Below are 27,799 nucleotides of genomic sequence, written 5' to 3'. Positions count from 1 at the left end.
AACGGACAATACGGAAAGGCAATGTAATGCATGTAAACACACACACACGCAGCCCAGATGAGATGTGTTAAAGCTGTCTGTTTTCAGTATAAAAAATTAAGGAGGCTCCCGAATCGCGAGTGTTACACCCAATTTATGAGAAGGAAAAGTTAACAACATATTATAGCAATGATTCACTGCTTCTTTCTATATCTAAATGATGAAACACCAGGTCTTGTTAGTGAAAAAAGTGCATAGAAGATGGAGTGGAATTATTTCTTTCTGTAAATGAGATTAAACGCGTATTATTGAGTTATATAAGTGACAGTGAGAGGCGCACTAATTTGACAGCGTACGTTCAGGCAGACATCATGATTAACGGTTTATTTCGAAGCGTTACCTGATATACGGGATCCTCCACGTCTTCCTCCAGAATGGTCTGCAGGAGGTGATTGGAGGAAGGAGAGCAGAGAGGGAAACAGGAGAGAAGATGACGACGACGAGAAAAAGCAGCCAATTTTTGGTCATTCATGTACAAACAGAGCAGAAGCATTTTTGATATCTGGCAGTAGAAATAGTACAGGGCAAAAAGGGTGATTTTGTCTGTATTGGAAAAGCGGTGTGAAGGAAATCACCCTGCAGATATGCACCTGAGATTCAACAGACAGAAAAAAGGAAACGAAAAGAGCTGCCAGGCGCTTGGTGCGCACTGTAAATATCAGGAATCGGAAAAGACTTGTTGCATTGTTACTGGTTCTACAAATAACTAATGTAATGTTAATATTGATGCAATAAATAAAATTAAATAAATGTAATATTTAATACAACATTTTTATATATAAATCCTAAAAATATATATTAATATCAATATAATATTGAGTTAATACGTGTACACAAGATAATATTTCATTATTATTTATAATTATTTCGTTATCACTATTTATTATATTATTATCATGAATTTTGCTATATATATATATATATATATATATATATATATATACACACACACACACATACATAAGTCAGCATTTAGAAAAATTGATTTTTATATGTATAAATACAGACAAATGCACAAACTAAGAAATACATAAAACATACATTAATATAAACTAATATAATATAAATCAACAGTAATAACATAATTTTAAATCACATAAAACATAATAAATTATAAATATATTTGAATATACCTATGATAAAAATGTAATGTTAATATGAATATATATATATACATTTTTTGATGTAATATTTAATACATTTATAGCATGATAAATAAATAAAGATAAATGCACAAATTAATTTAACAAATAAATACATTAATTAATTATTTAATACATACATAAATGTAATATTAATAGTGATGTAATAATTAAGAGTTAATAGAGTTTATATTTTCTCATTATTTTATTATATCATTATTATCATGTATTATATATATATATATATATATATATATATATATATATATACCTATGATAATAAAATTGTAATGTTAAAATTTATATAATAAATATTAAACAAATGTAATATTTAATACATTTATAGCATAATAGATTATGAAAAAAATAAATACAGACAAATGCACAAATTCATAAATACATTTTGCATAATATACCTATAATGTAATGTTTATATGTATATAATAAATAATATTATAGAGATGTAATATTTAATATACTGTCTTTATAGAATTCTATATTATGAAAAATATTAACAGACATGTAAGAATTAAGATTTAATATATGTAATATTTCATTATTTTATTATATTTTGATTATCATCATGTATTATGCTAATACACATAAGTTAGTATTTAGAAAAAGCTGGATTTAATTTAATACAGACAAATGCACAAATTCATAAATACATAATATGTACATGGATATAAACTAATATAATATAAATGAACAGTAATAATATAATTTTGAATACTATAAAATATAATAACTTATAAATACGTTTTGCATAATATACCTATGCTAATACAAATGTAATAAATATTACATTTATTAAGTATTAATAATTACATGACTTTTTGTTTGTTTATAAAATAAAATTCAGATTTTGAATCAAAATAAAATAAAATCATAAATACTGTCCAACAACACAGGACAACAACAGCTGTCTTTTATCTGTCGTTTATGAATATGTTGTTTTGTTGTGTTGTTGTACAGTCCACCAAGGTTTTTATCCAAGATCTTATTAATTTACAGTCTGACAAGTAACAGTAGTAAAAGGAGAAAAAACAAACCAAACAAACCTTCAGTGTACATCCGGCCTCATATAAATCTAATTACGCTATTCTCTGAGATAAATAATAAATAAGCCCTCTCGGAAACGTGCTGTTTTTTGTATTTTCATCTTTTTGTATTGCATATTTCATTATTCCCTTTAGAGTTTGTTGTTGTTTCTCTTTTACAGCGCTCTCATTCAACCGCTGACGTGCATGTGGTCGTATTTACGATACGCACATTAGAAACTGTAAATTCTCTTTGGGGTTTTGAGATTATGCAAGTGTGGAGGTTTTGTGCGAGTGTGTTACCTGATAAACAGCTTGTTCGCACTGCTTGTCCTTCTGAGCTTTCTTCTCGATTTCCTCCCTCTGCTTAATCTCATAAATCAGCTGGAAAAGGTCACGGAGGTCAAGGATCACAGGCTCAGCCTGCAGAAACACAGGCAGAGAGACGCAGATTTATAGAGACAAAGAGGAACATGATCGTCTCAATAGGGGCCCATCCTGAATAACCGCTGTATTGTCTGCACATTTCTTCAAACAATTCAGAGCAAAAGTATTTTGGAAAAGACATAAGAAGGACCTCTTAACCTCTGCTTCATCTGCCAGATGAGAGGTGACAGAACAAAGTGCTTTCCATTTGAAAGGGCCGGGTCAGATCATGCTTCACTCTTTGTAGTTAGCATCAAAGCTCCATGTTAGCATTAAAAATGCAGCTCCTGCCCAGCGCAGCCTAAATGTCACTAATATCTCAATAAATACATGGATGAAAATGTGAAGCGAGCGTTTGCCCTCAAAATCCACCTTGGGTATTTTTCTGCTGCCCATTCCAGAAGACTCACACCAGAGAAATGCAATACGAGCAGATGGAAGTAAAAAAAAGAAAGTGTTTACAGGAACAAAAAAAAAAAAAAAAAAATGAAGAAAGACTTAAGAGAAGAGAAGAGAGTAAAGAAGACATGCATTAACTTTTGGATATATGATAGAGTATCATTTCTTCAACTATTTGGCCCTGTTTATTTTTATTTTGTGTTGGAAATGACATTGTAATAATTGGAATAAAATGGCTCAGGGGCTAAAGCTTATTTCATAACTGGCATTTATTTTTCTTATATATACACGGTTAAATAATATTTTATAAAATAAAATAAAATAAATAAAATGACAAAATAAAATGACAAAGTGAAATAACATAAAATTAAACAACATAACATGAAATAAAATAAAACGACATAACATAAAAAGACATAAAATGACAAAATAAAATAACCTGACATGACATAAAATAAAAATGACATAACATGACATAAAATAAAATAAAACAACATAAAATAAAATGAAATGAAATAAAATAAAATAAAATAAAACAAAACATGACAAAATGAAATGACAAAATAAAATAAAATGACATAACATGAAACAAAATAAAATAAAAAGAAAAAAATAAATAAAATGACAAAATACAATGACAAAGTGAATAAAACAACATAACATGAAATAAAATGACATGACATGACGACATAAAATGTCATAACATGACAAAATGACATAAAAATGACAAAATAAAACGACATGACAAAATAAAAATGACATGACATGATATGAAATGACATAAAATAAAAAAATGACAGTGACATAAAATGACAAAATAAAATGACGACATAAAATAAAATAAAATGACAAAATAAAATGACATGACATTACATAAAATAAAATAACATGACAAAACGACATAAAATGACAAAATAAAATAAAACGACATGACACAATAAAATGACGACATGACATAAAATAAAATGACAAAATATGATAAAAATAAAATACAACAATAAACAAAAAAATAAATAAAACAACAAAATAAAATGACAATATTAAATAAAATAAAATGACAACATAAAATGACAAAATAAACAAAATAAAATGTATAATATATACAAAAAACTAAACTAAACTAAAATAAATCAGCATAAAATAAAATTACAACAAAACAAAATGACAAAAATTGAAATGACGACATGACAAAATGACATAAAAAAAACTAAACTAAACTAAAATAAAATAAAAAATGGCAAAATAAAAAAGTGACATGACATGACATAAACACAAAGCAACATAAAACTGACTAAATAAAATGATAAAATAAAATGACAAAATGACATATATATATATATAAATGAAATCAAATTTCTGTTTTAATTAAAATCAACCCCAGGAACATAAAGCTGCCTGAAGTGTCCAGAAACACTCAAAGGCAAAGGCACCATGGTATTTGTAACACCATCACTCTACTACAATACTGCCGTAGCAGAAAGTAAAGAGAGAGGAGAAGAGAAGAAAAAGAGAGAGATGTGGAGAATCAGCAGGACATGACAACATGAGGTTGAGATAATGAATATATGACAGCCATAATTGTGTCAGGAGTGAGTGAAAACAGTTTTCTGGCTGGATGAAGCACAAGCACAGGAACATGCTGCCAGTCCTTTATCTTTATGTGTTTGCTGGGTCACTTGTAGTTCAGAGCAAGAGAGCGATGGACGGGGGGAGAGAGAGGACAGCAGATACTCATCGACCCGGTATGGAAATCGATTGAGCAACTGCCACAGAAGCGCAGCACTGCAGACTACAGCAATGCAACAACAAAGATGAGCAGCAGAAACAAACAACAGCACAGAATCAAAATGAGGGACTGAACACAAGACAGAGACACAAGGATCAAGTCTTTCCAGAAGAGTACAAGCTGTCATAGCAGCAAATACACTCAGTTTTGAAATATACTTTGGATATATAGCGTACATACAACGCACACATACACAGGCCAATTTTTGACCTTTTCAGGTAGGATTACTTACAGACTGAGCCGTTTTGATGGCCACAAACCGATGGTTTCCCTCTTTCCCACATACGTAACCAAAGGCTCGGTGGTCTGTGATATCCTTCGCAATGTAGGAAATCTCATGAACTGCATGGTGGTGCTGAAGAACCTGTGGACAAAAAAACAGAGGCACTTTAGAGTTTTTCTTCATTATTTTATTACATTTTTATTTCAATTTTTTAGTTTACATTTTTGATTAATTTTATTCTATTTATTTTATTCTATTTTAATTCATTTTATTTTCTTTTTTATATTTATATTGTATTCTAGTATTCCTTTTATTTTCTTACAAATGGGCCACATTTATTATTTTATTTTACATTTTTACTTAATTTTATTCTATTTTTTTTTATTTTATATTTTATTTCATTTCATTGTTTTATTTTATATTTTAAGTAATTGTATTCTATTTATTTTATTATTTTTTAATATACTTATATTATATTATAAATATTTCTTTATTTCATATTTATTTATATTTATGTGTATTTAGTGTTTACATGAGCTTTAGATGTCAGTCAACTCATCTAAATAAATGTACTTCTTTAAAGTATGACGAAGGATTATTAAACCAATGATTTAAAATATATTTTAAACTTTTAATTTGGCATTATTATGAAGTGTAATGTACTTATTTGTGGTCAGAAACAGTCATAATGTCACGTATCCTTTTTGTCATCGTGTGTTTTTGTTGTGATTTCACCATGTGCTCCCTGGACTCAGCCCTCTCGTCACCCTAGTCACGCCCTCCTTGTTTCTTCCTGAGTGTTTCATTGTCCTCACCTGGGTATGTTCTGATTAGTTTGTGTATTTAAGTTCCTCCTTGTGTTTAGTTCCCGGTCGGTCTTTATTGTTGCATATTGTTGATTAGTGTGTTTCTACGTGTGTGGATATCGCTCTGTGTTCCTGTCTGTTCCTCGTGAAAGTAATTAAAATTAGATTTGTTCCGTACGTTGTACCCTGTCTTCCATCCTGCACCAGCAAACGTGACAGAAAGACCGACCTTATAAAGAGAAGATGAGTTGGGCTGAGGACGCTTTGTGGAGACTGCGGCAGGACGGTCGTGAGTTGGAACGGTATGTGGAGGAATTCATCGAACTCTCCCACCAGGTAGGCTGGCACGAAACTTCTCTTGGCGCTGTGTTTGTTTTGGGGCTGGATGATGAGACAATACGCTGCGAGCTTCCCACTTGTAGTTTCCCCTTGATCGAGCTAATCAATCTGATTCTCTATTTAAACGGATCTGATTTTGAAGTAGAAGAAGTTCAGAGTCCGATTAGGTCTCATCCTCCAGTCTCCTCCCAGACACAGCGCAACGCGCCCGCCTGCCCTAAGCCGAGAACCTCCACATACCGTGTCAACGGCTCGAACCGTCAGCCCAGTCCCAAATCCCCAGTCACCCTCCAGAGCTCCACCGCTGTCCTCAGCCCGATGCGGCCGGCCTCATCCCCGCGCTCTAATCCGCCGGCCACCGCCCAGAGCCCTGTCCTCGGGCCGCCACGCCAGCGCCTGCTCGCAAGATGGCCGCCACGCCAGCGCCTGCTCGCAAGATGGCCGCCACGCCAGCGCCTGCTCGCAAGATGGCCGCCACGCCAGCGCCTGCTCGCAAGATGGCCGCCACGCCAGAGCCTGCTAGCAAGATGGCCGCCACGCCAGAATCTGCACGTAAGATGGCCTCCGTTCCTGAGCCCCCGGCCAAGATGGCCTCCGTTCCTGAGCCCAAGCCAAGATGGCCCCCAAGCCTGAGTCCCCAGTCATGATTGCTGAAATGAACATTATGGACAGGGCAATCCCACTGGAGTTCACTGCTCCTATTATCTCCCTAATTCTCCTAAGCCTCCGCTGGTTCCGTCCAGCCTTCCTAAGCCTCCGCTGGTTCCGTCCAGCCTTCCTGAGCCTCCGCTGGTTCCGTCCAGCCTTCCTGAGCCTCCGCTGGTTCCGTCCAGCCTTCCTGAGCCTCCGCTGGTTCCGTCCAGCCTTCCTGAGCCTCCGCTGGTTCCGTCCAGCCTTCCTGAGCATCCGCTGGTTCCGTCCAGCCTTCCTGAGCCTCCGCTGGTTCCGTCCAGCCTTCCTGATCCTCCGCTGGTTCCGCCCAGCCTTCTTAACCCTCCGCTGGTTCCGCCCAGCCTTCCTGAGTCAAGTCACGTCACGGCTGAGTCAAGTCACGTCACGGCTGAGTCAAGTCACGTCACGGCTGAGTCAAGTCACGTCACGGCTGAGTCAAGTCACGTCACGGCTGAGTCAAGTCACGTCACGGCTGAGTCAAGTCACGTCATGGCTACATCTCCTGAGTCAAATCAAGTTCCTGGTGCTTTTCATAAGCCAAGACAAAGTCCAGCTCGCCCTCCAGAGCCGGAGCTCTGCCCAGCTCGCCCTCCAGAGCCGGAGCTCTGCCCAGCTCGCCCTCCAGAGCCGGAGCTCTGCCCAGCTCGCCCTCCAGAGCCGGAGCTCTGCCCAGCTCGCCCTCCAGAGCCGGAGCTCTGCCCAGCTCGCCCTCCAGAGCCGGAGCTCTGCCCAGCTCGCCCTCCAGAGCCGGAGCTCTGCCCAGCTCGCCCTCCTGAGCCGGCTCCTCCTTCAGCGCGCCCTCCTGAGCCAGCACCTCATCCAGCGCTCCCTACGGCTGGCAGTACTGTAAATTCCCCCAAGAAAATTTTGGGGGGGGGCTACCCGCCATGGCCACCTGAACTGTTTACCCGGCCATGGCCTCCTGAGCCCCCAGCCGCCATGGCCACCTGAACTGTTTACCCGGCCATGGCCTCCTGAGCCCCCAGACCCGCCATGGCCACCTGAACTGTTTACCCGGCCATGGCCTCCTGAGCCCCCAGACCCGCCATGGCCACCTGAGCCCCCAGACCCGCCATGGCCACCTGAACTGTCTGTCCGGCCATGGCCTCCTGAACTCCCTGATCCACCATGGCCTCCTGAACTCCCTGATCCGCCCTGGAGGTACGCCCCTAAGTACCCGGTGTCTGTCCAGCACGGACCTCCAGGGCGCCCACCCCCCCACCCCAGTGTATGTGTTACGGCGCGAGTCGCGCCTTGTGAGAGGGGGGGGTAATGTCACGTATCCTTTTTGTCATCGTGTGTTTTTGTTGTGATTTCACCATGTGCTCCCTGGACTCAGCCCTCTCGTCACCCTAGTCACGCCCTCCTTGTTTCTTCCTGAGTGTTTCATTGTCCTCACCTGGGTATGTTCTGATTAGTTTGTGTATTTAAGTTCCTCCTTGTGTTTAGTTCCTGGTCGGTCTTTATTGTTGCATATTGTTGCATATTGTTGATTAGTGTGTTTCTACGTGTGTGGATATCGCTCTGTGTTCCTGTCTGTTCCTCGTGAAAGTAATTAAAATTAGATTTGTTCCGTACGTTGTACCCTGTCTTCCATCCTGCACCAGCAAACGTGACACATAAAAGTGTACTCTCTTAAGTGGTTTTTATTATTTTATTTAGTTTTATTTACATTTTTAATTAATGTTCTTATATTTTTCTTTTCTTATATTTTTCTTCATAATTATCTTATTATTGTTATTTTATTTAACATTAAGTAATTTATTCTATTTACTTTATTCTATTTTAATTTTATTTATTTTTAATTTTTGCATTATTTTATTTTATCTTATCATACATTTTTATTTTGTTTTATGTTGTTTCATTTTACATTCTTAATAACCTCATTTTTAAAATTATATATATATATATATATATATATATATATACATACAAATGATTTTATTTTATCTTATCATACATTTTTATTTTATTTTATTTTATTTCATTTTACATTCTTAATATTTATTTTATTTTACACTTTAAACTCCACATACTTCTTTTCTTTAAACCTGACTTTTGCAACTGACATAAATCAAATAAACTGAACTTTATGGTCATCTGAACCCAGGTGTGCTTTAAAACTTCTAGCTTGACAGCAACAAGGTTATACTGAGACATTTATTTTTGTTATTTGAGTTCAAACTCCATACCTCCAAAAATCAAACAAACTAAACTTTCTGGTCAACTGAACCCAGCTGTGCACCAAAACCTCTAGTTTGAAAATAACAGTTACATCCAAACACCAATTTAAACCCAAAAACCCAAGGAAAGCTACAAAGACCTTCATAAATAGCCTTCAAACACCGAAAAGCCATTCAAACGAAGGGGGACATTAACCCACAGAGGGGATCGGAGGACAGAAAATAGGTCAAAAGCTCTGATGGCTGTAACACCAGGGCCTCGGCACTAGTGTCAGCCTCCTGCCGCTGAAGAGCAATCATCTGCTGAAATCTACTGCAAGTGGCAATCTTCCCCTCACCACCCACTTCATCTAGAGTCATTAAAACATCACTAACACAATACACACGCCACACGCCGCACGCACGGGGGGAAGGAAAGACGCACCCCCATGGGCCCGGCAGTTAACTCGAGAGTGGATGACATCTTATGACAACCCGTCTGACTGCGAGGTGCTATTTTCCATGCTGAAATATGAAGTGTTGTCAGTGACGTGTTAAACAAACTTTGAGAATGAGGCTTCCTTTGTTAAAAAGTTTTGAATGAGGTTAATGGGCAGCTTTCATTATCAAACTTATCATGTCATGTACCCACGCAAAACTTAATGATTTCACACTTACAACTGAGCGGGATGATTTCACATTTACATTTTCAGAGGTGTGACAGCCCTTGTGAAAATGGAGTACACTTAGCATTGAAGTACTTATAACAGAAATAATATGCTTAGAAAGAATATACTTGTATATTAAATATACTGTAAATTAAAATGTATTATAGTTTTTTTGTAATTTCATAATTATAGTTACAATGTACTGTCCATTGTACAGACAAGCATTTATGGTAAACTAAAACATACTTTAATGTAGTTTCTACTGAAACTTGCATGTTATGTATTTAAGTATATTTGTAATTACACAGTTGTAATGAAGAAGCAATTTAGTGATTTAAAAAGTATTTACTATAAATATAAAAAAACACTTTAAATACACTTAAGACGTCTTTTACTTAGTTAATATTATATTAACTGCAATCTCGCAATTGTGACTTTTTTTTCATTGAAAATAATAATTCAGACTTTTTTTTTTTCCACAATTGCAAGTTCATATGTCAGAATTCTGACTATTACCTCATAATAGCGGTTTTACATCTCAGAATTCTGACTTTTTTTTGCAATCGCAAGTTTATATCTTGGAATTCAGACTTTTTCCTTGCAATTGCAAGTTTGTATGTCATAATTCTGACTTTTTTCTCAGAATGGTGAGATATAAACTTGCAATTGCATGCTACACTGACCAAAATTATAAGCGCAACACTTTTGTTCCCCCCCCCCCATTTTTCGTGAGCTGAACTCAAAGATCTAAGGCTTTTTCTATGTACACAAAAGGCCTATTTCTCTAAAATATTGTTCACAAATCTGTCTAAATCTGTGTTAGTGAGCACTTCTCCTTTGCCGAGATAATCCATCCACCTCACAGGTGTGGCATATCAAGATGCTGATTAGACAGCATGATTATTGCACAGGTGTGCCTTAGGCTGGCCACAATAAAAGGCTACTCTAAAATGTGCAGTTTTATCACACAGCACAATGCCACAGATGTTGCAAGTTTTGAGGGAGCATGCAATTGGCATGCTGACTGCAGGAATGTCCACCAGAGCTGTTGCCCATGAACTGAATTTTCATTTCTCTACCATAAGCTGTTGTAAGGCGTTTCAGGGAATTTGGCAGTACATCCAACCGGCCTCACAACCGCAGACCATGTGTAACCACACCAGCCCAGGACCTCCACATCCAGCATCTTCACCTCCAAGATCGTCTGAGACCAGCCACCCGGACAGCTGCTGCAACAATCGGTTTACATAACCAAAGAATTTCTGCACAAACTGTCAGAAACCGTCTCAGGGAAGCTCACCTACATGCTCGTCATCCTCATTGGGTTCTCTGACCTGACTGCAGTTTGTCGTCGTAACCGACTTGAGTGGGCAAATGCTCACATTTGATGGTGTCTGGCACTTTGGAGAGGTGTTCTCTTCAAAGATGAAGCAGAAACCAGTTTTCACTGTACAGGGCAGATGGCAGACAGCGTGTATGGTGTCGTGTGGGTGAGCGGTTTGCTGATGTCAACGTTGTGGATCGGGTGGCCCATGGTGGCTGTGGGGTTATGGTATGGGCAGGGGGATGTTATGGACAATGAACACAGGTGCATTTTGTTGATGGCATTTTGAATGCACAGAGATACCATGACAAGATCCTGAGGCCCATTGTTGTGCCATTCATCCACGACCATCACCTCATGTTGCAGCATGATAATGCACGGCACCATGTTGCAAGGATCTGTACACAATTCCTGGAAGCAGATTTAGACAGATTTGTGAACAATATTTGAGAGAAATCGGCCTTTTATGTACATCGAAAAAATCTTAGATCTTTGAGTTCAGCTCATGAAAATTGGGGGCAAAAAAATAAATGTTGCGTTTATAATTTTGGTCAGTGTATAAAGTCAGAATTGTTAGATATAAACTCACAATTCTGTGAAAAAAGTAATCAAGTAATCTCTGACTTTATTTCTCAGAATTGTGACTTTATTTTTCACAACTGCGAGTTTATGGTGCAATTCTGAGAAAAATTAAAAATTGCAAGACATTGCAAAAGTCAGAAAAAAGTGAGTTTATCTCTCAATTCTAACTTTAATTTTCAGAACTGTAACTTTATTTTTCACAACTTCAAATTTATATCACGTAATTCTGAGAAAAACAGTCAGAATTGTGAGATAAAGCTGCGATTACCTTTTATATTTTTAATTCAGTGGCAGAAATGGGCTTCCTTACTTTTATCTTTCTAGCGGCATTCAGCTGATTTTCGTGAACTGGTTTGCACATTGGAGCGGATTGAAAAAAAAAAAGAATAATTCACTGAATGATTTAATTCCCTGTGCTTCTTCTTTTTGTTGTATCTCCATCTCTGGTTTCATCAACACCCGTACACACTTTTTAGCTTTTTGATTCTGGATACAGCTATTTTACACAAAAGGAAATTCCATTTCATTCATAATAAAACTTGAAAGGAAATGTCTGGCTTCCCAGCGAATAAATTGCTTGTTTTCCAAGAATGCTGCTTGTAATACAAAATGAAACAGTCCCACCAACTGCAGACTTTAATCTTTCAAGTGCTTTTCTGGGTTTTAGATGCAAAATCTTCAGCACATAACTGCGTTTCCATTCCTTCTGGGCAGTTTAAAATTGGAAGCATAGAAAATCCTTGAAAGATTAATTACTTGTGTGCCTATTCAATGCCAGCCTTCTTCTAACTAGTTCACAGAATGGAATGTTTGCCGCGAGCTGGCGTAGCGAGTCCTGTGTTATCGCAGCACACGAGCCGCTTTCCATCATAATGACCCATAATCTGCAGGTCATTCACACACGTAAGAACTCGCGCTCAATAATACACGCAGCACCATACGGCGACGCTTCATCAGAGCAGCATGTTTCAGATTGCTGCCTTTTGTGGCTTTCATTCATTCCTTTCCTTTCATTCAAATCGTCACAGCAGCCCTACGACCTCTGAGGTCACGCCACTGCACTGATAATGACACCGTTACCATGGTGATGATACACTGAGCATCACACTGCTAAGACCTTCAAGGTCAGAAAGAGAACACATTAGCACTGTTCTGAAACCTAATGAGCTGCCTACTTAGTTATTAGCATTTTAAGGCATCATGTACATGCTCTTAGTGTGAAGGCTGTTCATTGTTATGTTGCCTTTTAATGTACAACATTCTCACATGCATTATCACATGTATTTTCTTCTCACTAAGCACTATGCAAATATTTGAAAAAAAGAATTAATTATTGTTGTTAAATGATGTCTCTTAATGAAATATGTAGTAAAAAACCTATAAAAGATTTACGTTATTTGAAAAAAACCACATGGTTTTATACATATTATGGCCTATGGGCGTCATTATTTCAGTGACTTGAAATGGTTGCACTTGGTGAGCTTCTGGCGCTACCTGTTGCTACTTTTACTACAACACAACTTGGAAAATAAAATACTGATATGATGACCACAGCTACTGAAAGAGCTTACAGGTGGCAATGGATATAAGCGTAGGCTTAAACCGTACCATCGATTTTCCTCACAAGGTGTCTAAACGCCCCGGATATCGAGTGAAATCCGCACTGAGAAACTCCTTCAGTGACTGTAGCGTCAAGACAAGCGCTGACATGTTCACATCCTGCCAGGATGGCATCTAGTGTTTCTTGTCTCTGCCATTTGTAAGTTTTTAGTAGCTGTGGTCTACGAAAAGCCTCAAAGGCATCAGGGCTAAAGTGGAGAGAACAAAACCTGGGTCTTTAAGAAGTTTTATTCGTCCACAGGCATCTTCACATTCTTTTCTCCTCTTCTTATAACTAAGAAAGCAGTGAAGACTTACATTGCTTTTCTTGTTGCCCTTTGACTAAAAATCACATCTGAAAGCCACACAATGTGGCATCGTATCAGTGTTTTAATTTCTGAGTTGTGTTGAGGTAAAAATAGCAACAGGTAGCGCCAGTAGCCCACCAAGAGCAACCATTTCACATAATTGAAATAATGGTGCCCCCCATAATCCAAAATGTATGAATCAATGTGGATTTTTTAAATAACGTAAATCTTTCATGGGTTTTCTACTACTACATATTTCAGTAAGAAACATGATTATGTTATATTAAGCCATACACGTTTTAATACCTGGAGTTCCCTTAAGAAAAGCTTCATCAGTTGTTAAAAAACAACTTCCCTATCGTAAAAATAGAGTTTTTTACTACCGGAACCCTGTTTGCAGAACTCTATTTGATCTCTGCAGAATCAAAAAAATTAATTAAAATAGCTGGGGAAAAAAGTAAGTAAACAGGCTGACAGTTTGAACAAAAGTGCATACCGTCAGTTGACAACCTTGCAGCACACAAATCAATTCATCTACAGAGAAAATTAATTTTAATAGTTTAATAGTTTTTTTTTTTTTTTTTTTACTTCTGGAACCCAGAAGTTGCACTCTATGGGCCAGATTTACTAACAACTTGCACCAGCACAAACTGACTTTAAAACTTTGGCATTAAAATAGTACTGTCAAGATTTACCTAAGACGCGCAATGAAGAATTGGCGCTAAAAAGGCGTGGACAGAGTTATTTTTGCACCTGACCTTATTAATTATACATTTGTAGGAGTTCCAAATTTCTAGGAGGAGAGAATTAAAATGAATTACACAACACAATTTACTAACGTTTGGGCTCGTCAAATTACTGGTATTGCACCAGTATTTAAAGGGGTCATCGGATGCCCATTTTCCACAAGTTGATATGATTCTTTAGGGTCTTAATGGAAAGTCTATAATATATTTTGGTATTTGGTAAACAACACCCTTTTTACCTTGCCAAAATCAGCTCTGCAAAAATCATCCCATTCTGGTCGAGGCTGCTTTAAATGCAAATGATCTCTGCTCGCCTTGTGACAAGCCTGTTTACTTTAGCCGCATTTACCCGGTAAACTTGCTAACTAGCACATTATCAGGAAAGGCGATCGCAAAGATTCATAAAAAAACCCTTACACTCACTTCTGCTGTAAGTGAAACTGGATCATGAATGATTTGTGCGAACACAGAAGGATATATGTAGATCGGGAGGTGCATTCCCTTCACAAATAAACGTAATCCACTGCATCTTCGGCAGCTCAGATGTCGGGAGTAAATGACGACCACTACGTTCATTATTACACCCAGCAACACAACACCTCAATCGCTCAATTCTTGTCTAATTTACATCCCTGCCCCGGCATCAAAACATGGAGGTTGGACTGTTACAGCTGATCTGAGGTAAGACGCTCATGTCAATCATCTGTCGTGGAAGTGGCCTCTGTGGGTGTGATGCAACAACGACAATTAGACAGCCCCGCCCCTAGCTCTAATATAATATTTACTATAATCAACTCGGTCGAAACTTCCAGCGCTATTTTTGTGTCCTAAATGAGTTGCTGCCTCTGTAGAATGTTTCAAATCGAAGGTTTCATCGTGGTTACAATGCTACCTATGGCGGTTTCGGAACAGACCCATCCTGTGTCCAATATGATTTAAAGGCACAGGGTTCAGGTTATTCACAGCCGTCAAAGAATTAAAAAACACAAAGGCCTAAAACAAAAGCCCTGCCCTGTTTAATCGCTCCCTGAGGGAATGCACATACAACTTAATGACAATACACAAACAGAGCTCATAATGAGTTTTTAGCAACTGGGGACGTGTCCAACACTGGTGATGAGAGAGAGTGTGTGTGTGTTTGCTTATCTCTGGGTGCTGCTGAATAACACTGGTATGAGGAGAGGGGAGACAGCGGAAGGGGAACGCTGGTGTTACAGAGATAATGAGGATCTGGAGTCCGACGCTAAGCCCTTCAAAACCACACATTCACAGCTAATTAACCAGCCGCTTGACTCCCGTACACATTCGCGCACACACGCGTACACACATTAGCCACGGCTTTATTAGGTCCTTGTGTAGCTACGGGCCAATAGTTAGAGATAAAGTGCACGTTTTAGCCCTTATTTCATATCGTTTTGGAGCCACTACGTGTAAGCTCTGCCGCTGGCCGAACTCAGAGACGGAAAGACAAGGGAAAAAGAGGATGACGTGTCCCAAAACGGGACAGTTTTTTTCTAAATCAGCACAGATGAGGGACAGCAGGCCTAGAATCCCTTCAGAGCTTGGTGCCGCCCATTGTTTGCCATACAGCGAGGGAGGATTATACAAGGACTATCTGGGTTTTGCAAATGAGTCTGACTAGTAGAACAATCCTTTCAATTTCCTCTCCCGGTCTTGTTCGACATGCTATACAGCGAATGACTTTATCTACTTGGTGAGCTCCTCAAATGGAGGCCCTTTCTATTCAATAGTATCTTCTCCCTGAGCGCAGAAGATCATGACTGTGCGCTAGTATGTGTGTGCAGGTGTTAACAGGCGGGACTATCGATACACCATCCTGCCCAGAGGGAGGCCAGCCGGTGCAACTGTAACAATCCTTCGCCGCGAGGAACAGACTCTGTTTGAGGATGATAAGAGCCTCTTAATGACATCACTTCAAACTGATACGCCACTTCAAATCCACATCTAAGCACACATCTGAACAAAACGCAGCCTTTTGAATTGGTTTCCGGGGTTTTGTACTGCTCTGTGACAAAGGATCGTCCCTGACCTCTAGAAACCATTTAGAATGAAATTAAAACCATAATTGGAGATAGTAACACTGACAAATTGTGTTGAAGAGAGTTGGAGAATGTTACTTTTAAAAACATTAATACTAAAATAAAAAAATAAATAAAGCAGTTGGCCATATAGATTTTTAAATCTATCTATCTATCTATCTATCTATCTATCTATCTATATATATCTATATATGTATATATATATATATATATATATATATATATATATATATTTATTTTTTTTTTTTTTCTGTAATGATATCTTCAGTTTCAAATAATCCTTCAAAAATCATTCTGATAGGCTGATTTAATGCTCAAAAACTATTCTGATTAACTACAGTCGTGATCCTTAATATTTTATGGAAAAAGCATGTATTTATTTTTTATTATATATTTTTTTTATTTAATAGTAAAGGTTATAAAGTCTTTATTGTCACTTTTATGCATCCTTGCTGAATAAAATAAATGTATTTATTATCAATTAATAATTATTAATTTCTGGAAGAAGCATTTATTTATTTATTTATATGTATTTTAATCTATTAATCTATAAGGATCAAATAATTAATAATTAACAATTAAAGAATTAAAGAATCAAATACTTAAAGAAGTAACAATTAATTATTATGATTATCAACAGTCATGGCCCTTAACATTTTAAGGAAAAAGCATTTATTTATTTATTTGTTTGTTTGTTTGTTTGTTTATTTATAGTAAAGGTTATAAAGTCTTTATTGTCACTTGGATAAAAGTGCTTAATAAAATTAATTAATTTATTATAAATAATAATTATTAATTTCTGGAAAAAAATCATTTATTTATTTATTTATTTGTATTTATTAATCTATCAGGATCAAATAATTAATAATTAATAATTAAAGCATTAAAGCATTAAAGAATCAAAGAATCAAAGAATTAATAATTAATTATTATGGTTATCAGTCGTGATCCTTAATATTTTATGTAAAAAGCATCTATCTATCTATCTATCTATCTATCTATCTATCTATCTATCTATCTATCTATCTTTCTTTCTATCTTTCTATGTATCTATCTATAGTAAAAGTGTCATGATCTGGTCGGTGAGCTGCGGACCGCTCACCACCAGACGTCGCTCTTGCGTTTTGTCACGCACGGACTGCCACACCACACCCCGGACTACACTCCCCATCAGCCATTGCACTTCCCCCCCCTCCAATCAGAGACTGTATAAATACCCCGGTCTTCCTGTCACTCCTCGCCGAGTATTGTATTGTATTGTATTTTCCATTGCAGTCGTACTAAGCGTATCTCCTAGTTTCTCCCCGTGTCTAGTTTTTCCGTTGTCTCGTTTTGAACCCTCGCTCGTCTGACCACTCTTCTGCCTAGCCCCTGTCGGATAACGTTCGCCGCTGGACTGACCCCCTCCTGTTTTAGTTCTACTCTTGTTCTTGCTGTCTGTGTTCCTGTCTGCTGTTGCCCGACCCTGCCTGCCTTTGACCATGTCTATGTCTCGTCGTTATAATAAAAGTTTGCGCATGGATCCGCACGTCTCTCGTTTCCCTCCCTACGTTACAGAATACTCGGCCACACCAGGATCCAGCAACTTCTCAACCGGACACTACGCAGGTATGAACACCACAAAACTGTTGTTAGCCCTCGAGCAGGGCACACGAACGCTCGAGGGCTACATCCAAGAATTTCTGGACATTGCTCATTACTCAGATCTCCCAGACTGTGTTTTGATAGACATTTTCATTGATGGAACCAGACAACCATTAAAATCGAAACTCAGACGCGAGGGTCCGCGTTCATCACTTTGTTTATTTTTGGACTTTGCTCTTCTGTGTGTGGGCTCGTCCTTTACTGTGGGGGTCGCGGAGAGGGAACGCGACGATGCGGTAATGGCGGCCGCGCACCCCGCTCGCAAGATGGCGGCCGCGCCGGAGCGCGACGCTACGGACACGTTTGCCGCTTGGATCGCTCGTGAAATGGCGGCCGTGTCGGAGCGCGCTCGGCGATGGCGGCGACGGCGGAGCTCCGTCACGTCACAGCTGCCATGCCAGAGCCAAGTCACGCTGCAGCTGTGTTTCCTGAGTCTAGTCAAGTCAGCGCTGCTCTTCCTAAGGCAAGTGAAGTTAAAACTGTGTTTCCGATGTCAAGTCAAATTACAGTTGTCGCTTCTGTCTCAAGTCAAATTACAGCCATCAATCCTGAGCCAGAGCCACTGCACAAGATGGCTGCCACGCCAGAGCCACTGCACAAGATGGCTGCCACAGAGCCACTGCACAAGATGGCTGCCACGCCAGAGCCACTGCACAAGATGGCTGCCACGCCAGAGCCACTGCACAAGATGGCTGCCACGCCAGAGCCACTGCACAAGATGGCTGCCACGCCAGAGCCACTGCACAAGATGGCTGCCACGCCAGAGCCACTGCACAAGATGGCTGCCACGCCAGAGCCACTGCACAAAATGGGCGCTACGTCAAAGCCTGCTAACGCCTCGTCAGCCAAGCCACAGCCTGTTCACGTCATGTCTTTTGCACCTGAGTCTGCACCCATCATGGCCGCACTTCCTGAAGCGGTTTCTGAGTCAAGTCACATAACAGCGGCTGTTCCTGAGTCAAGCAAAGTTGCAGCCGTGGTTCTTGAGTCCGGTCACGTCTCTCCTGACATCCCAAGACCGCGGCTTATGATGGCCCACGTGCTGGACTCACCCCTAAGGGCGGTATGGGCAGCTAAAGTGGCGCTCCTTCACGTCGCGGCTGCTACCCCAGGGTCAGTTCAAGCTTCCAAGTCCGGTCAAGCAACTGAGTCAAGTCAAACCACAGCTGCTGTTCTCCCGAGTCAAGCCCTGTCACAGCTGTGCCCCACGAGTCAAGCCATGTTGTTCCTGAGTCAAGCCATGTTGTTCCTGAGTCAAGCCATGTTGTTCCTGAGTCAAGCCATGTTGTTCCTGAGTCAAGCCATGTTGTTCCTGAGTCAAGCCATGTTGTTCCTGAGTCAAGCCATGTTGTTCCTGAGTCAAGCCATGTTGTTCCTGAGTCAAGCCATGTTGTTCCTGAGTCAAGCCACGTTGTTCCTGAGTCAAGCCACGTTACAGCAGATCCCCACGAGCCAAGTGACGTCATCACTGCTGCTCTTCCCTTAGTGGCAGTGGCCATGTGGTGTGTGTGGGCTGCACACTGTGCTCCTGAGGACACGCCTGTTCACAGGTCAGCACCAGAGCTCTCGTCTGATCACAAGCCTGCACCAGAGCTCTCGTCTGATCACAAGCCTGCACCAGAGCTCTCGTCTGATCACAAGCCTGCACCAGAGCTCTCGTCTGATCACAAGCCTGCACCAGAGGCCTTCCCCGTCGGAGAAGCTGCGCCAATGCCTCCAGAGGTGTCGGCGCCTGCCGTAGAACCTCTTATGGAGGGGGCGTTAACCTCTAAACACTCTGCTTCTCCCTTTTTCCTGTCTGCATCCTCTGTCACTGTTCTCCCCAGGTCCCAGTCGATGACGCAGCCTCCTGTTCGCCCCCCGGGAGGGCCGCTCCGCCTCCTGTTCCGCCCCGGAGGGCCGCTCCGCCTCCTGTTCCGCCCCGGGAGGCTGCTGCGCCTTCTCTCTCTATTCTGTCTGCCTCCTCTGTCCCTGCTCTCCCCAGGTCCCAGAGCGTGATGCAGATTCCTGTTCCGCCCCGCAGGGCTGCGGCGCCTCCTGCTCCGCCTCCTGTTCCGCCTGGGAGGGCTGTTGCGCCTCCGGCTCCGCCCTTGGGGGCTCTAGTGTCGCTGGCTCTGCCTCCGGCTCCGACCTGGAGGGCTGTAGCGCCGTCTGTTCGGCCTCCGGCACCGCCCTGGAGGGCTCTAGCGCCACCTGTTCTGCCTCCGGCTCCGCCCTGGAGGGCTCTAGCACCGCCTGTTCTGCCTCCGGCTCCGCCCTGGAGGGTTGTTCCTGAGTCAAGCCACGTTGTTCCTGAGTCAAGCCACGTTACAGCAGATCCCCACGAGCCAAGTGACGTCATCACTGCTGCTCTTCCCTTAGTGGCAGTGGCCATGTGGTGTGTGTGGGCTGCACACTGTGCTCCTGAGGACACGCCTGTTCACAGGTCAGCACCAGAGCTCTCGTCTGATCACAAGCCTGCACCAGAGCTCTCGTCTGATCACAAGCCTGCACCAGAGCTCTCGTCTGATCACAAGCCTGCACCAGAGCTCTCGTCTGATCACAAGCCTGCACCAGAGCTCTCGTCTGATCACAAGCCTGCACCAGAGGCCTTCCCCGTCGGAGAAGCTGCGCCAATGCCTCCAGAGGTGTCGGCGCCTGCCGTAGAACCTCTTATGGAGGGGGCGTTAACCTCTAAACACTCTGCTTCTCCCTTTTTCCTGTCTGCATCCTCTGTCACTGTTCTCCCCAGGTCCCAGTCGATGACGCAGCCTCCTGTTCCGCCCCGGAGGGCCGCTCCGCCTCCTGTTCCGCCCGGAGGGCCGCTCCGCCTCCTGTTCCGCCCGGGAGGCTGCTGCGCCTTCTCTCTCTATTCTGTCTGCCTCCTCTGTCCCTGCTCTCCCCAGGTCCCAGAGCGTGATGCAGATTCCTGTTCCGCCCCGCAGGGCTGCGGCGCCTCCTGCTCCGCCTCCTGTTCCGCCTGGGAGGGCTGTTGCGCCTCCGGCTCCGCCCTTGGGGGCTCTAGTGTCGCTGGCTCTGCCTCCGGCTCCGACCTGGAGGGCTGTAGCGCCGTCTGTTCGGCCTCCGGCACCGCCCTGGAGGGCTCTAGCGCCACCTGTTCTGCCTCCGGCTCCGCCCTGGAGGGCTCTAGCACCGCCTGTTCTGCCTCCGGCTCCGCCCTGGAGGGTTCTAGCGCCGCCTGTTCTGCCTCCGGCTCCGCCCTGGAGGGTTCAAGCGCCGCCTGTTCCGCCTCCGGCTTCGCCCTGGAGGGCTCCACCGGCTCCGCCCTGGAGGGTTCTTGCACTGCCTGCTCCGCCTCCGGCTCCGCCCTGGAGGGCTCCTGCCCTGCCGGTCCTGCCTCAATCACCGGGTCCTCCGCAGGGACCTGGCCCTCCAGCCCTTGCCCTGTCTCACCCCCGCCCCACCGCTCCCCTGGACTATGGTTCGTTTGTAGCGTCTGGAAGCCGCTCTTTGGGGGGGGGCTATGTCATGATCTGGTCGGTGAGCTGCGGACCGCTCACCACCAGACGTCGCTCTTGCGTTTTGTCACGCACGGACTGCCACACCACACCCCGGACTACACTCCCCATCAGCCATTGCACTTCCCCCCATCCAATCAGAGACTGTATAAATACCCCGGTCTTCCTGTCACTCCTCGCCGAGTATTGTATTGTATTGTATTTTCCATTGCAGTCGTACTAAGCGTATCTCCTAGTTTCTCCCCGTGTCTAGTTTTTCCGTTGTCTCGTTTTGAACCCTCGCTCGTCTGACCACTCTTCTGCCTAGCCCCTGTCGGATAACGTTCGCCGCTGGACTGACCCCCTCCTGTTTTAGTTCTACTCTTGTTCTTGCTGTCTGTGTTCCTGTCTGCTGTTGCCCGACCCTGCCTGCCTTTGACCATGTCTATGTCTCGTCGTTATAATAAAAGTTTGCGCATGGATCCGCACGTCTCTCGTTTCCCTCCCTACGTTACAAAAAGTCTTTATTGTCACTTTACATGCATCCTTGCTGATTAAAATTAATAATGTATTTATTATCAATTAATAATTACTAATTCATGGAAAGAGTGTTTATTTATTTATTTATTTGTTAGGGTCTCTCTCTCTCTCGCTCTATATACACATAAATAATTATTATATATCTATATTCAAAAAATCATGTTTTTTCATTGCGCATTCCAAATAATCTCAGTCAAAGTGCAGTTGGGTTATCTTGATAAAGTAAAAAAAAAATAAAATAAATAAATAAAATAAAATACAGGTAACTAACACAATAAAAACATGATAACATAATAAAAAAAAAAAAAATTATATATGTAGTAAAAGTGATGTCTTTATTGTCACTTTCAAAATTAATCACAATCAATCAAACAATCACTCAATCAATATAACATTTTAAAATAAAACATAGTAAGTTCATTGCTAGTAAGTAATATTTATGCCTGGTTTATGCCTTTGGTAGGCATGTTAAGTTAAAACAGTTAAAATAAAACTTCATTTTGGACCTTGCCTATAATGTGTTATGCTCACATGCTGTTTTCTCATGAAGTAGGAAAGTAGTATTCTGAGAAACACCAAGCTGATCCTATCCTGAAGTCTGAAGTGTGAGTAGAACACATAATAAGAAAGTAAAAAGGTGAGAAAGAAGCTGAGCACACATACAAAGTGACAGCGGTTGGTTTGGGCATGTAGCGGCGCACTAATTGTTCAATATTTCATTCTCTAAACACAAACTCGCATCTGTTGCCTTGAAGCCTGTCCAAAAAGTCAAAGCGGAGAAAAGCGGCTCATCGTTCATTTATCATAAGCGAGGGGAGGGAAGGAGGAGGATAAACACATTTTTCTGTCTTCTTTACTTGTTTAGAGGTGAAAACAGACAGATAAGTCAGAGAAGAAGAATTACAGATTGAATAACAAACCTTGCAAGGTCTCATTCAAAAGGTGACTTGTGAAGGTAATTTTTCAGACAGAAATGATAAAACACGCCATAAAGAAATGTATGATCAATCCTCCACCCTCATGGCCTTAGAAGTCAATAAAGTTCTGCTTAGATTTGTCTATTCAGGAGCATCTACAAGCAGCCTTCACCATCTAAACGGATTTCCTAAGACGTAATATTAAGTTTTCATAATGGACCTCCAGTCTAGACTGTGAATTTGCTTGCTTTTAAACATTTACTGTTTGATCCAAAATCTCCAGCCTTCAGATGGACCATTCACAGCGCCTATTTAAAGACTGCCTGATATTGTACACAAAGCTGGAAAGCACTTTCAGAATCTGGCAAGCTCTAATCTGATTGGCTGACTTTACACAAGCTCAGGGAATAAGGGCACACAGGTGTTTTATCAGTCCACCTGGATATCAAGTCATGTTTACAAGAGTTTTTGAGCATAAAATAATCAACAGATATAGCAAATCTCTGCAGGATATTTTATAGTTTGTTGGAAGAACTTGCTTGAGTAGCAAGTAACTAGAAGTCCATGAGAAAAACTGTGTATTTTGCGGTTTCCTGTGAAATATACGCCACTTATGACAGTCATTTTCATCACTCCAAACTAATGTTGTCTATGAAAAGAATATGAAAAGTGATTGACAAAAACATAATAATAAATATTAAAAACAAACATTACACATTAATGAGAGTTTAAAAAGTGTTTTAAGACCATCAGTTAACATAGCCAAAAATCCCATAGTTTATGAAACACGTTAAACATGAGAAACCCTAAAAGATTACAGCTCAGCAGAGCAAAAAACTATAAAGGACGTCAGAGAACAGATGACAAACTGCCCGACCAACGCTGTCACTGAACGCAAGCTGAATTGAGTGTAAATTCAAAGCAGTCCGTTCAACAGAGCTCTGCTGCAGTAAAATGCCCCACCGCTGTTGAAGTCTACAGATCTGTGCTGTCAAACCAGCCATGAGCACATCCTTTACAGTGTCTAAAGTCAATACTCGACCATATGAACCTGAACCGTGAGAGAGCGTGACATGCCGATGAATTTATAAGTTAATGTGTGTGTGTGTTTTGTTGTAAATCACAGAGAGCTCCATTTCTGGTGTGTCACCGCGAGGTAGATTGATGTTTGAAGAGCAGAGGAGCAGCCGGCCTTAACATCAGACACAGGAAGTAAATCATAAATGCAGACTGGACCAATTCTGCATGAGTCTCGACAATTCTGATCAACAAAATGTCCTTTTGTCACTTCCGTTCTGCTGTACACGTGTACGTGTGTGTGTGAGTGACTGCAGTGGCCGTGGCAGGAAATAACTCTCAACCCTTTAACCTTCATATTCCTCAGCCACCGTTATCTCATTAATGAGTTTAGCATGATTTATCACCCTTCCTCCACATATCTCTCTCTGTCTTTCTCCTTTCAATACTCTCATCTCATGCATCCGTTTCTTCTCTCGACCATACTATCATGTTCTCTCTTTCTAGCTTTTTCTGTGCCATAATCCCTCATTTGGTCTTTTATATTTATATTTATGTATTTATTTGTACAACGGTTCTTTCTGGTTCTCAAATCTGATTGGCTGAGAGTAGTGTGATATTCTAGTGATAACAGAACTCCAATCGTTTCACTGTTCGTATACATTTCTCACAGCAAGTGTAATGGCAGATGCCCAAATCCACTATAATTTCATACATTTTATAAATATTCTGTGTCACAGAAGGTAATTTTAAGAACTTTTTAAGCGAGAATGTACTTGTTTAGACTTTAAATATGCGGTTTGTTAATAAAGATATTGTCTATTTGAAAATTTCAGTGTTTTCAGGGATGTGAGCTCCAGGGTGTCAGTGGTCCTTCAGCGCTCATGAAACCACCAAGAGCAGCCTCACCTTTGCCAGATCTTCTGGAATTTGCCACTGGCTCTGATGTCCTTATAGTGGTTAAACACAAGATATAATTCATTTAGGGTTCATTTTAACGGGCAGTCTTTGGTCTCATTAATTTATTATTTGTTACAAAGCAAATAGTAAATAGCAAATAGTAAATAATATTGTATATAAATAATAGTAGTATTTAATAATAGTATTGGGAATGGGGTGTGTTTGTCTTGTGATTTTAGTTACATTATTCCGCCATTACATGGCGACAAGTTTTTTTTTTAGTGTGTCAGCAGTAAAAACTTTTATATTGAAAGACACTGAAACACTGTTGTAAACAAGGAAGTTATTTTTACTTTCAACAACACCTTGTAAGACAGCCAACAAATGCGCTGAGCAGTGCTGTCATTGGAAATCACCCTTAACAGATGAAAGGATACTATGACAAAGATATCTTTCCTCAGCAGACATTCAAACTAGGGATGCACAATACTGAAATTTTTGACAATATCTATTTTGCCGATATTTTTCAACTCACTTTGGCTGATATCCGATATATTTTCTTTTGTTTGGAAACAACAAGTCTCTTCTGTGCGGAAATTATAAGCAAATTATTTTCCTTTTTTAAAAAAAAAAAAAAAAAAATTAACAAGAACTTTTTTGTTAGAATTAAATAAATAATAATGAAGTTCTTTTATAATGACAGTACACTGAAGCATTGAAAATAACTATAAATAAACTATATATCAATCGCTGCATTTGTTTTTCCCCCAGAAAAAATGCAGCGGTAACCTTAACATTTTATTTTAAGTTTTAACAATTCTGAATATCTTTTAGAACTCATAATTTGTTTAAAACAATTTAACATATTACACATAATAATAAATACATCAGAATATATACAATTATTTAATTTACAAGTCAATTTTTTTTATTCATATAAGCCATAGCTTTTGATCTTCAAATCAAAACATATTCATGATTTTAATGACATCAGTTACTGCTTTGTTTAATCAGAAACACAGTCTAAATGTTATTTGTGTATTTTACTTTAATTTTATTAGAAGTAGGCCAACAGCACCCCTACAGAATTAAAACTCCTTACCGAACGGGCATTAGGATCCGGGGGAGGCTGCAGCTGCTGCCACTGCACGTGCTATTACAGTTTACTATATCACACACCGAACGCGTCATTCTGTATGCGCATTCTCAGATTAAATGCAGCAATCTAAAACAGTGAATCTAATCATCATTCAGGCAAAACTCAAGATGAGCCACACTGCTGACGCGATCTAATCGCTAACACACCCTGAGCTCATGTAAGTTATTCCTCTTATCGGCAAGACATATCAGCATAATTTTTCATATCTGGCCAATGCTGATATTTACATTTAAAGCCGTTGTTTCGATATTGTTTTTCGATAATATCATGCATCCCTAATTCAAACTAATGTTTTATTGTGAATATGAGATTGAGTTAAAGAATGAATGCTGTATCAGATAAAGGTAACCACACTTGGCCAGTCCAACTTTCTTATAATACTCTATTAAATAAGGCTTTGAATGAAGCAACTCAACGTTCATTCATAGTTCTAACATGACATTTTTGAATAAGCAACATTGGGGTCAACTGTTATACTGTCAAACTTAGATTTGAATCTGTGGTGGAAGGAAGTAGCTCTGCACAAAAGATGGCTTTTAAAAACACTCTGTTGTTGTTTCTTATGTATTTATACACTTGTGCCGTCAAACTGTTGTATAAACACAATAACATATACTGTAATAAGCAATTATATATAACAATCTTCCACCATGAAGTAAATATTACTTGATTTTCATCTAGCCAAACTCTGTTTGGGTTATTTGCAGTGCTAATGTGCCAGATAAACAGTGCTGTGGGACTTTATTCACAGCATGCCTAAAAACCTTCAGGTAGTTCCACACTCCACGCACATAACTGCAGACTAGAGTTGTCAAGACACAAAAAATTCAGTAGTTGATAATAGTAGCACTGAAAGGCACTATTTATGCTGACAGGTGGGTACCACCAACTGAGTTAGTACTTTATACTACCAGTACTATAGATAAAATTATATTGCTATTATTTTAGTATTAACCCATTCCAAAAGTATTGGAACTTACTGACCTTCCTAGCACATATAAATGCGCCTGTCTCAAACACAACACATGAAACGGCGTGATTAAAGTTATTCTACACGTTCCATGTCACCATGTAGGAGTCCGATCATTATATTAAAATGCACGCTTGGCGGTGGAATGTGTGTCCGTATTTAATCATCTCAGTGTGGGAGCTAGACAAGGAGACACGGTGTCATTACTCCCATCAACCAGCCCTGACTCGCCCTCCCCAACCCCCCCCAACCTGCTGTTGCCACGGCACCAGGTATCCACTAATTAGCAGCTGCCATAGCAATGATGAGTGTTCCAGGTCTTTGATTAGAGAGAAAGAGCGAGAGAAACTACACAACTATATAGCAACTGGGCCTGAGAGAGGGGTAATTAGTAAGGAGAGAACTGAGTTTAATCAAAAATGCCACCGGTGCCAACACACACACATATACATACGCACAAACACACCCACATACACTCGATCAAGGGTGGACAAGCTAGCGGGTGGGCAGCCAAAATGACTCCTCTGAGAGCGGGATTGGAAAAGAACTTCAGAAATGAGCCGCCCATAGACGCCTCTGGGAAAACCTAGCATATGGGCAGGAAAAGGCAGAGAGAGACAGTAGGTGCAGAGACTAATAACTCTTGACAGCGTAAAGCAGACTTGAAATGCCATGCAACTGAAGAATTTTATCTCATGCTTTTAGTTGCCAACTTACTGTACTGTAGCAGCAGCAGCAGCTCTGGGACTCCTCTTAGTCAAATATATCCTCAAAATATTAAAAATGTGCATCTTTTAATCTGTTAATCCATTTTAACCAATTGGAAATAGTATAATTGCTAAATTAATTTCATTATATGCTAACTACCTACTCAGATATATAAATATATATTTT

At 40.4% G+C, this 27,799-nt stretch overlaps 1 protein-coding gene across 1 annotated transcript in view; it reads right to left on the bottom strand.

The window, feature by feature from the left end:
• Nucleotides 1-27,799, bottom strand: part of dab1a (DAB adaptor protein 1a) — a 216,379-nt gene that overhangs the window by 50,416 nt on the left and 138,164 nt on the right. Inside the window, 3 exon segments of the mRNA XM_051138883.1 lie at nucleotides 380-418; nucleotides 2,525-2,644; nucleotides 5,065-5,196. Of these exon segments, the coding sequence (XP_050994840.1) occupies nucleotides 380-418; nucleotides 2,525-2,644; nucleotides 5,065-5,196 (291 nt within the window).

The sequence above is a fragment of the Labeo rohita genome, chromosome 20 (genome assembly GCF_022985175.1).
Source record: "Labeo rohita strain BAU-BD-2019 chromosome 20, IGBB_LRoh.1.0, whole genome shotgun sequence".
Classification (NCBI taxonomy): Eukaryota; Metazoa; Chordata; class Actinopteri; order Cypriniformes; family Cyprinidae; genus Labeo; species Labeo rohita.
This window is presented reverse-complemented; position numbering and strand designations above follow the sequence as displayed.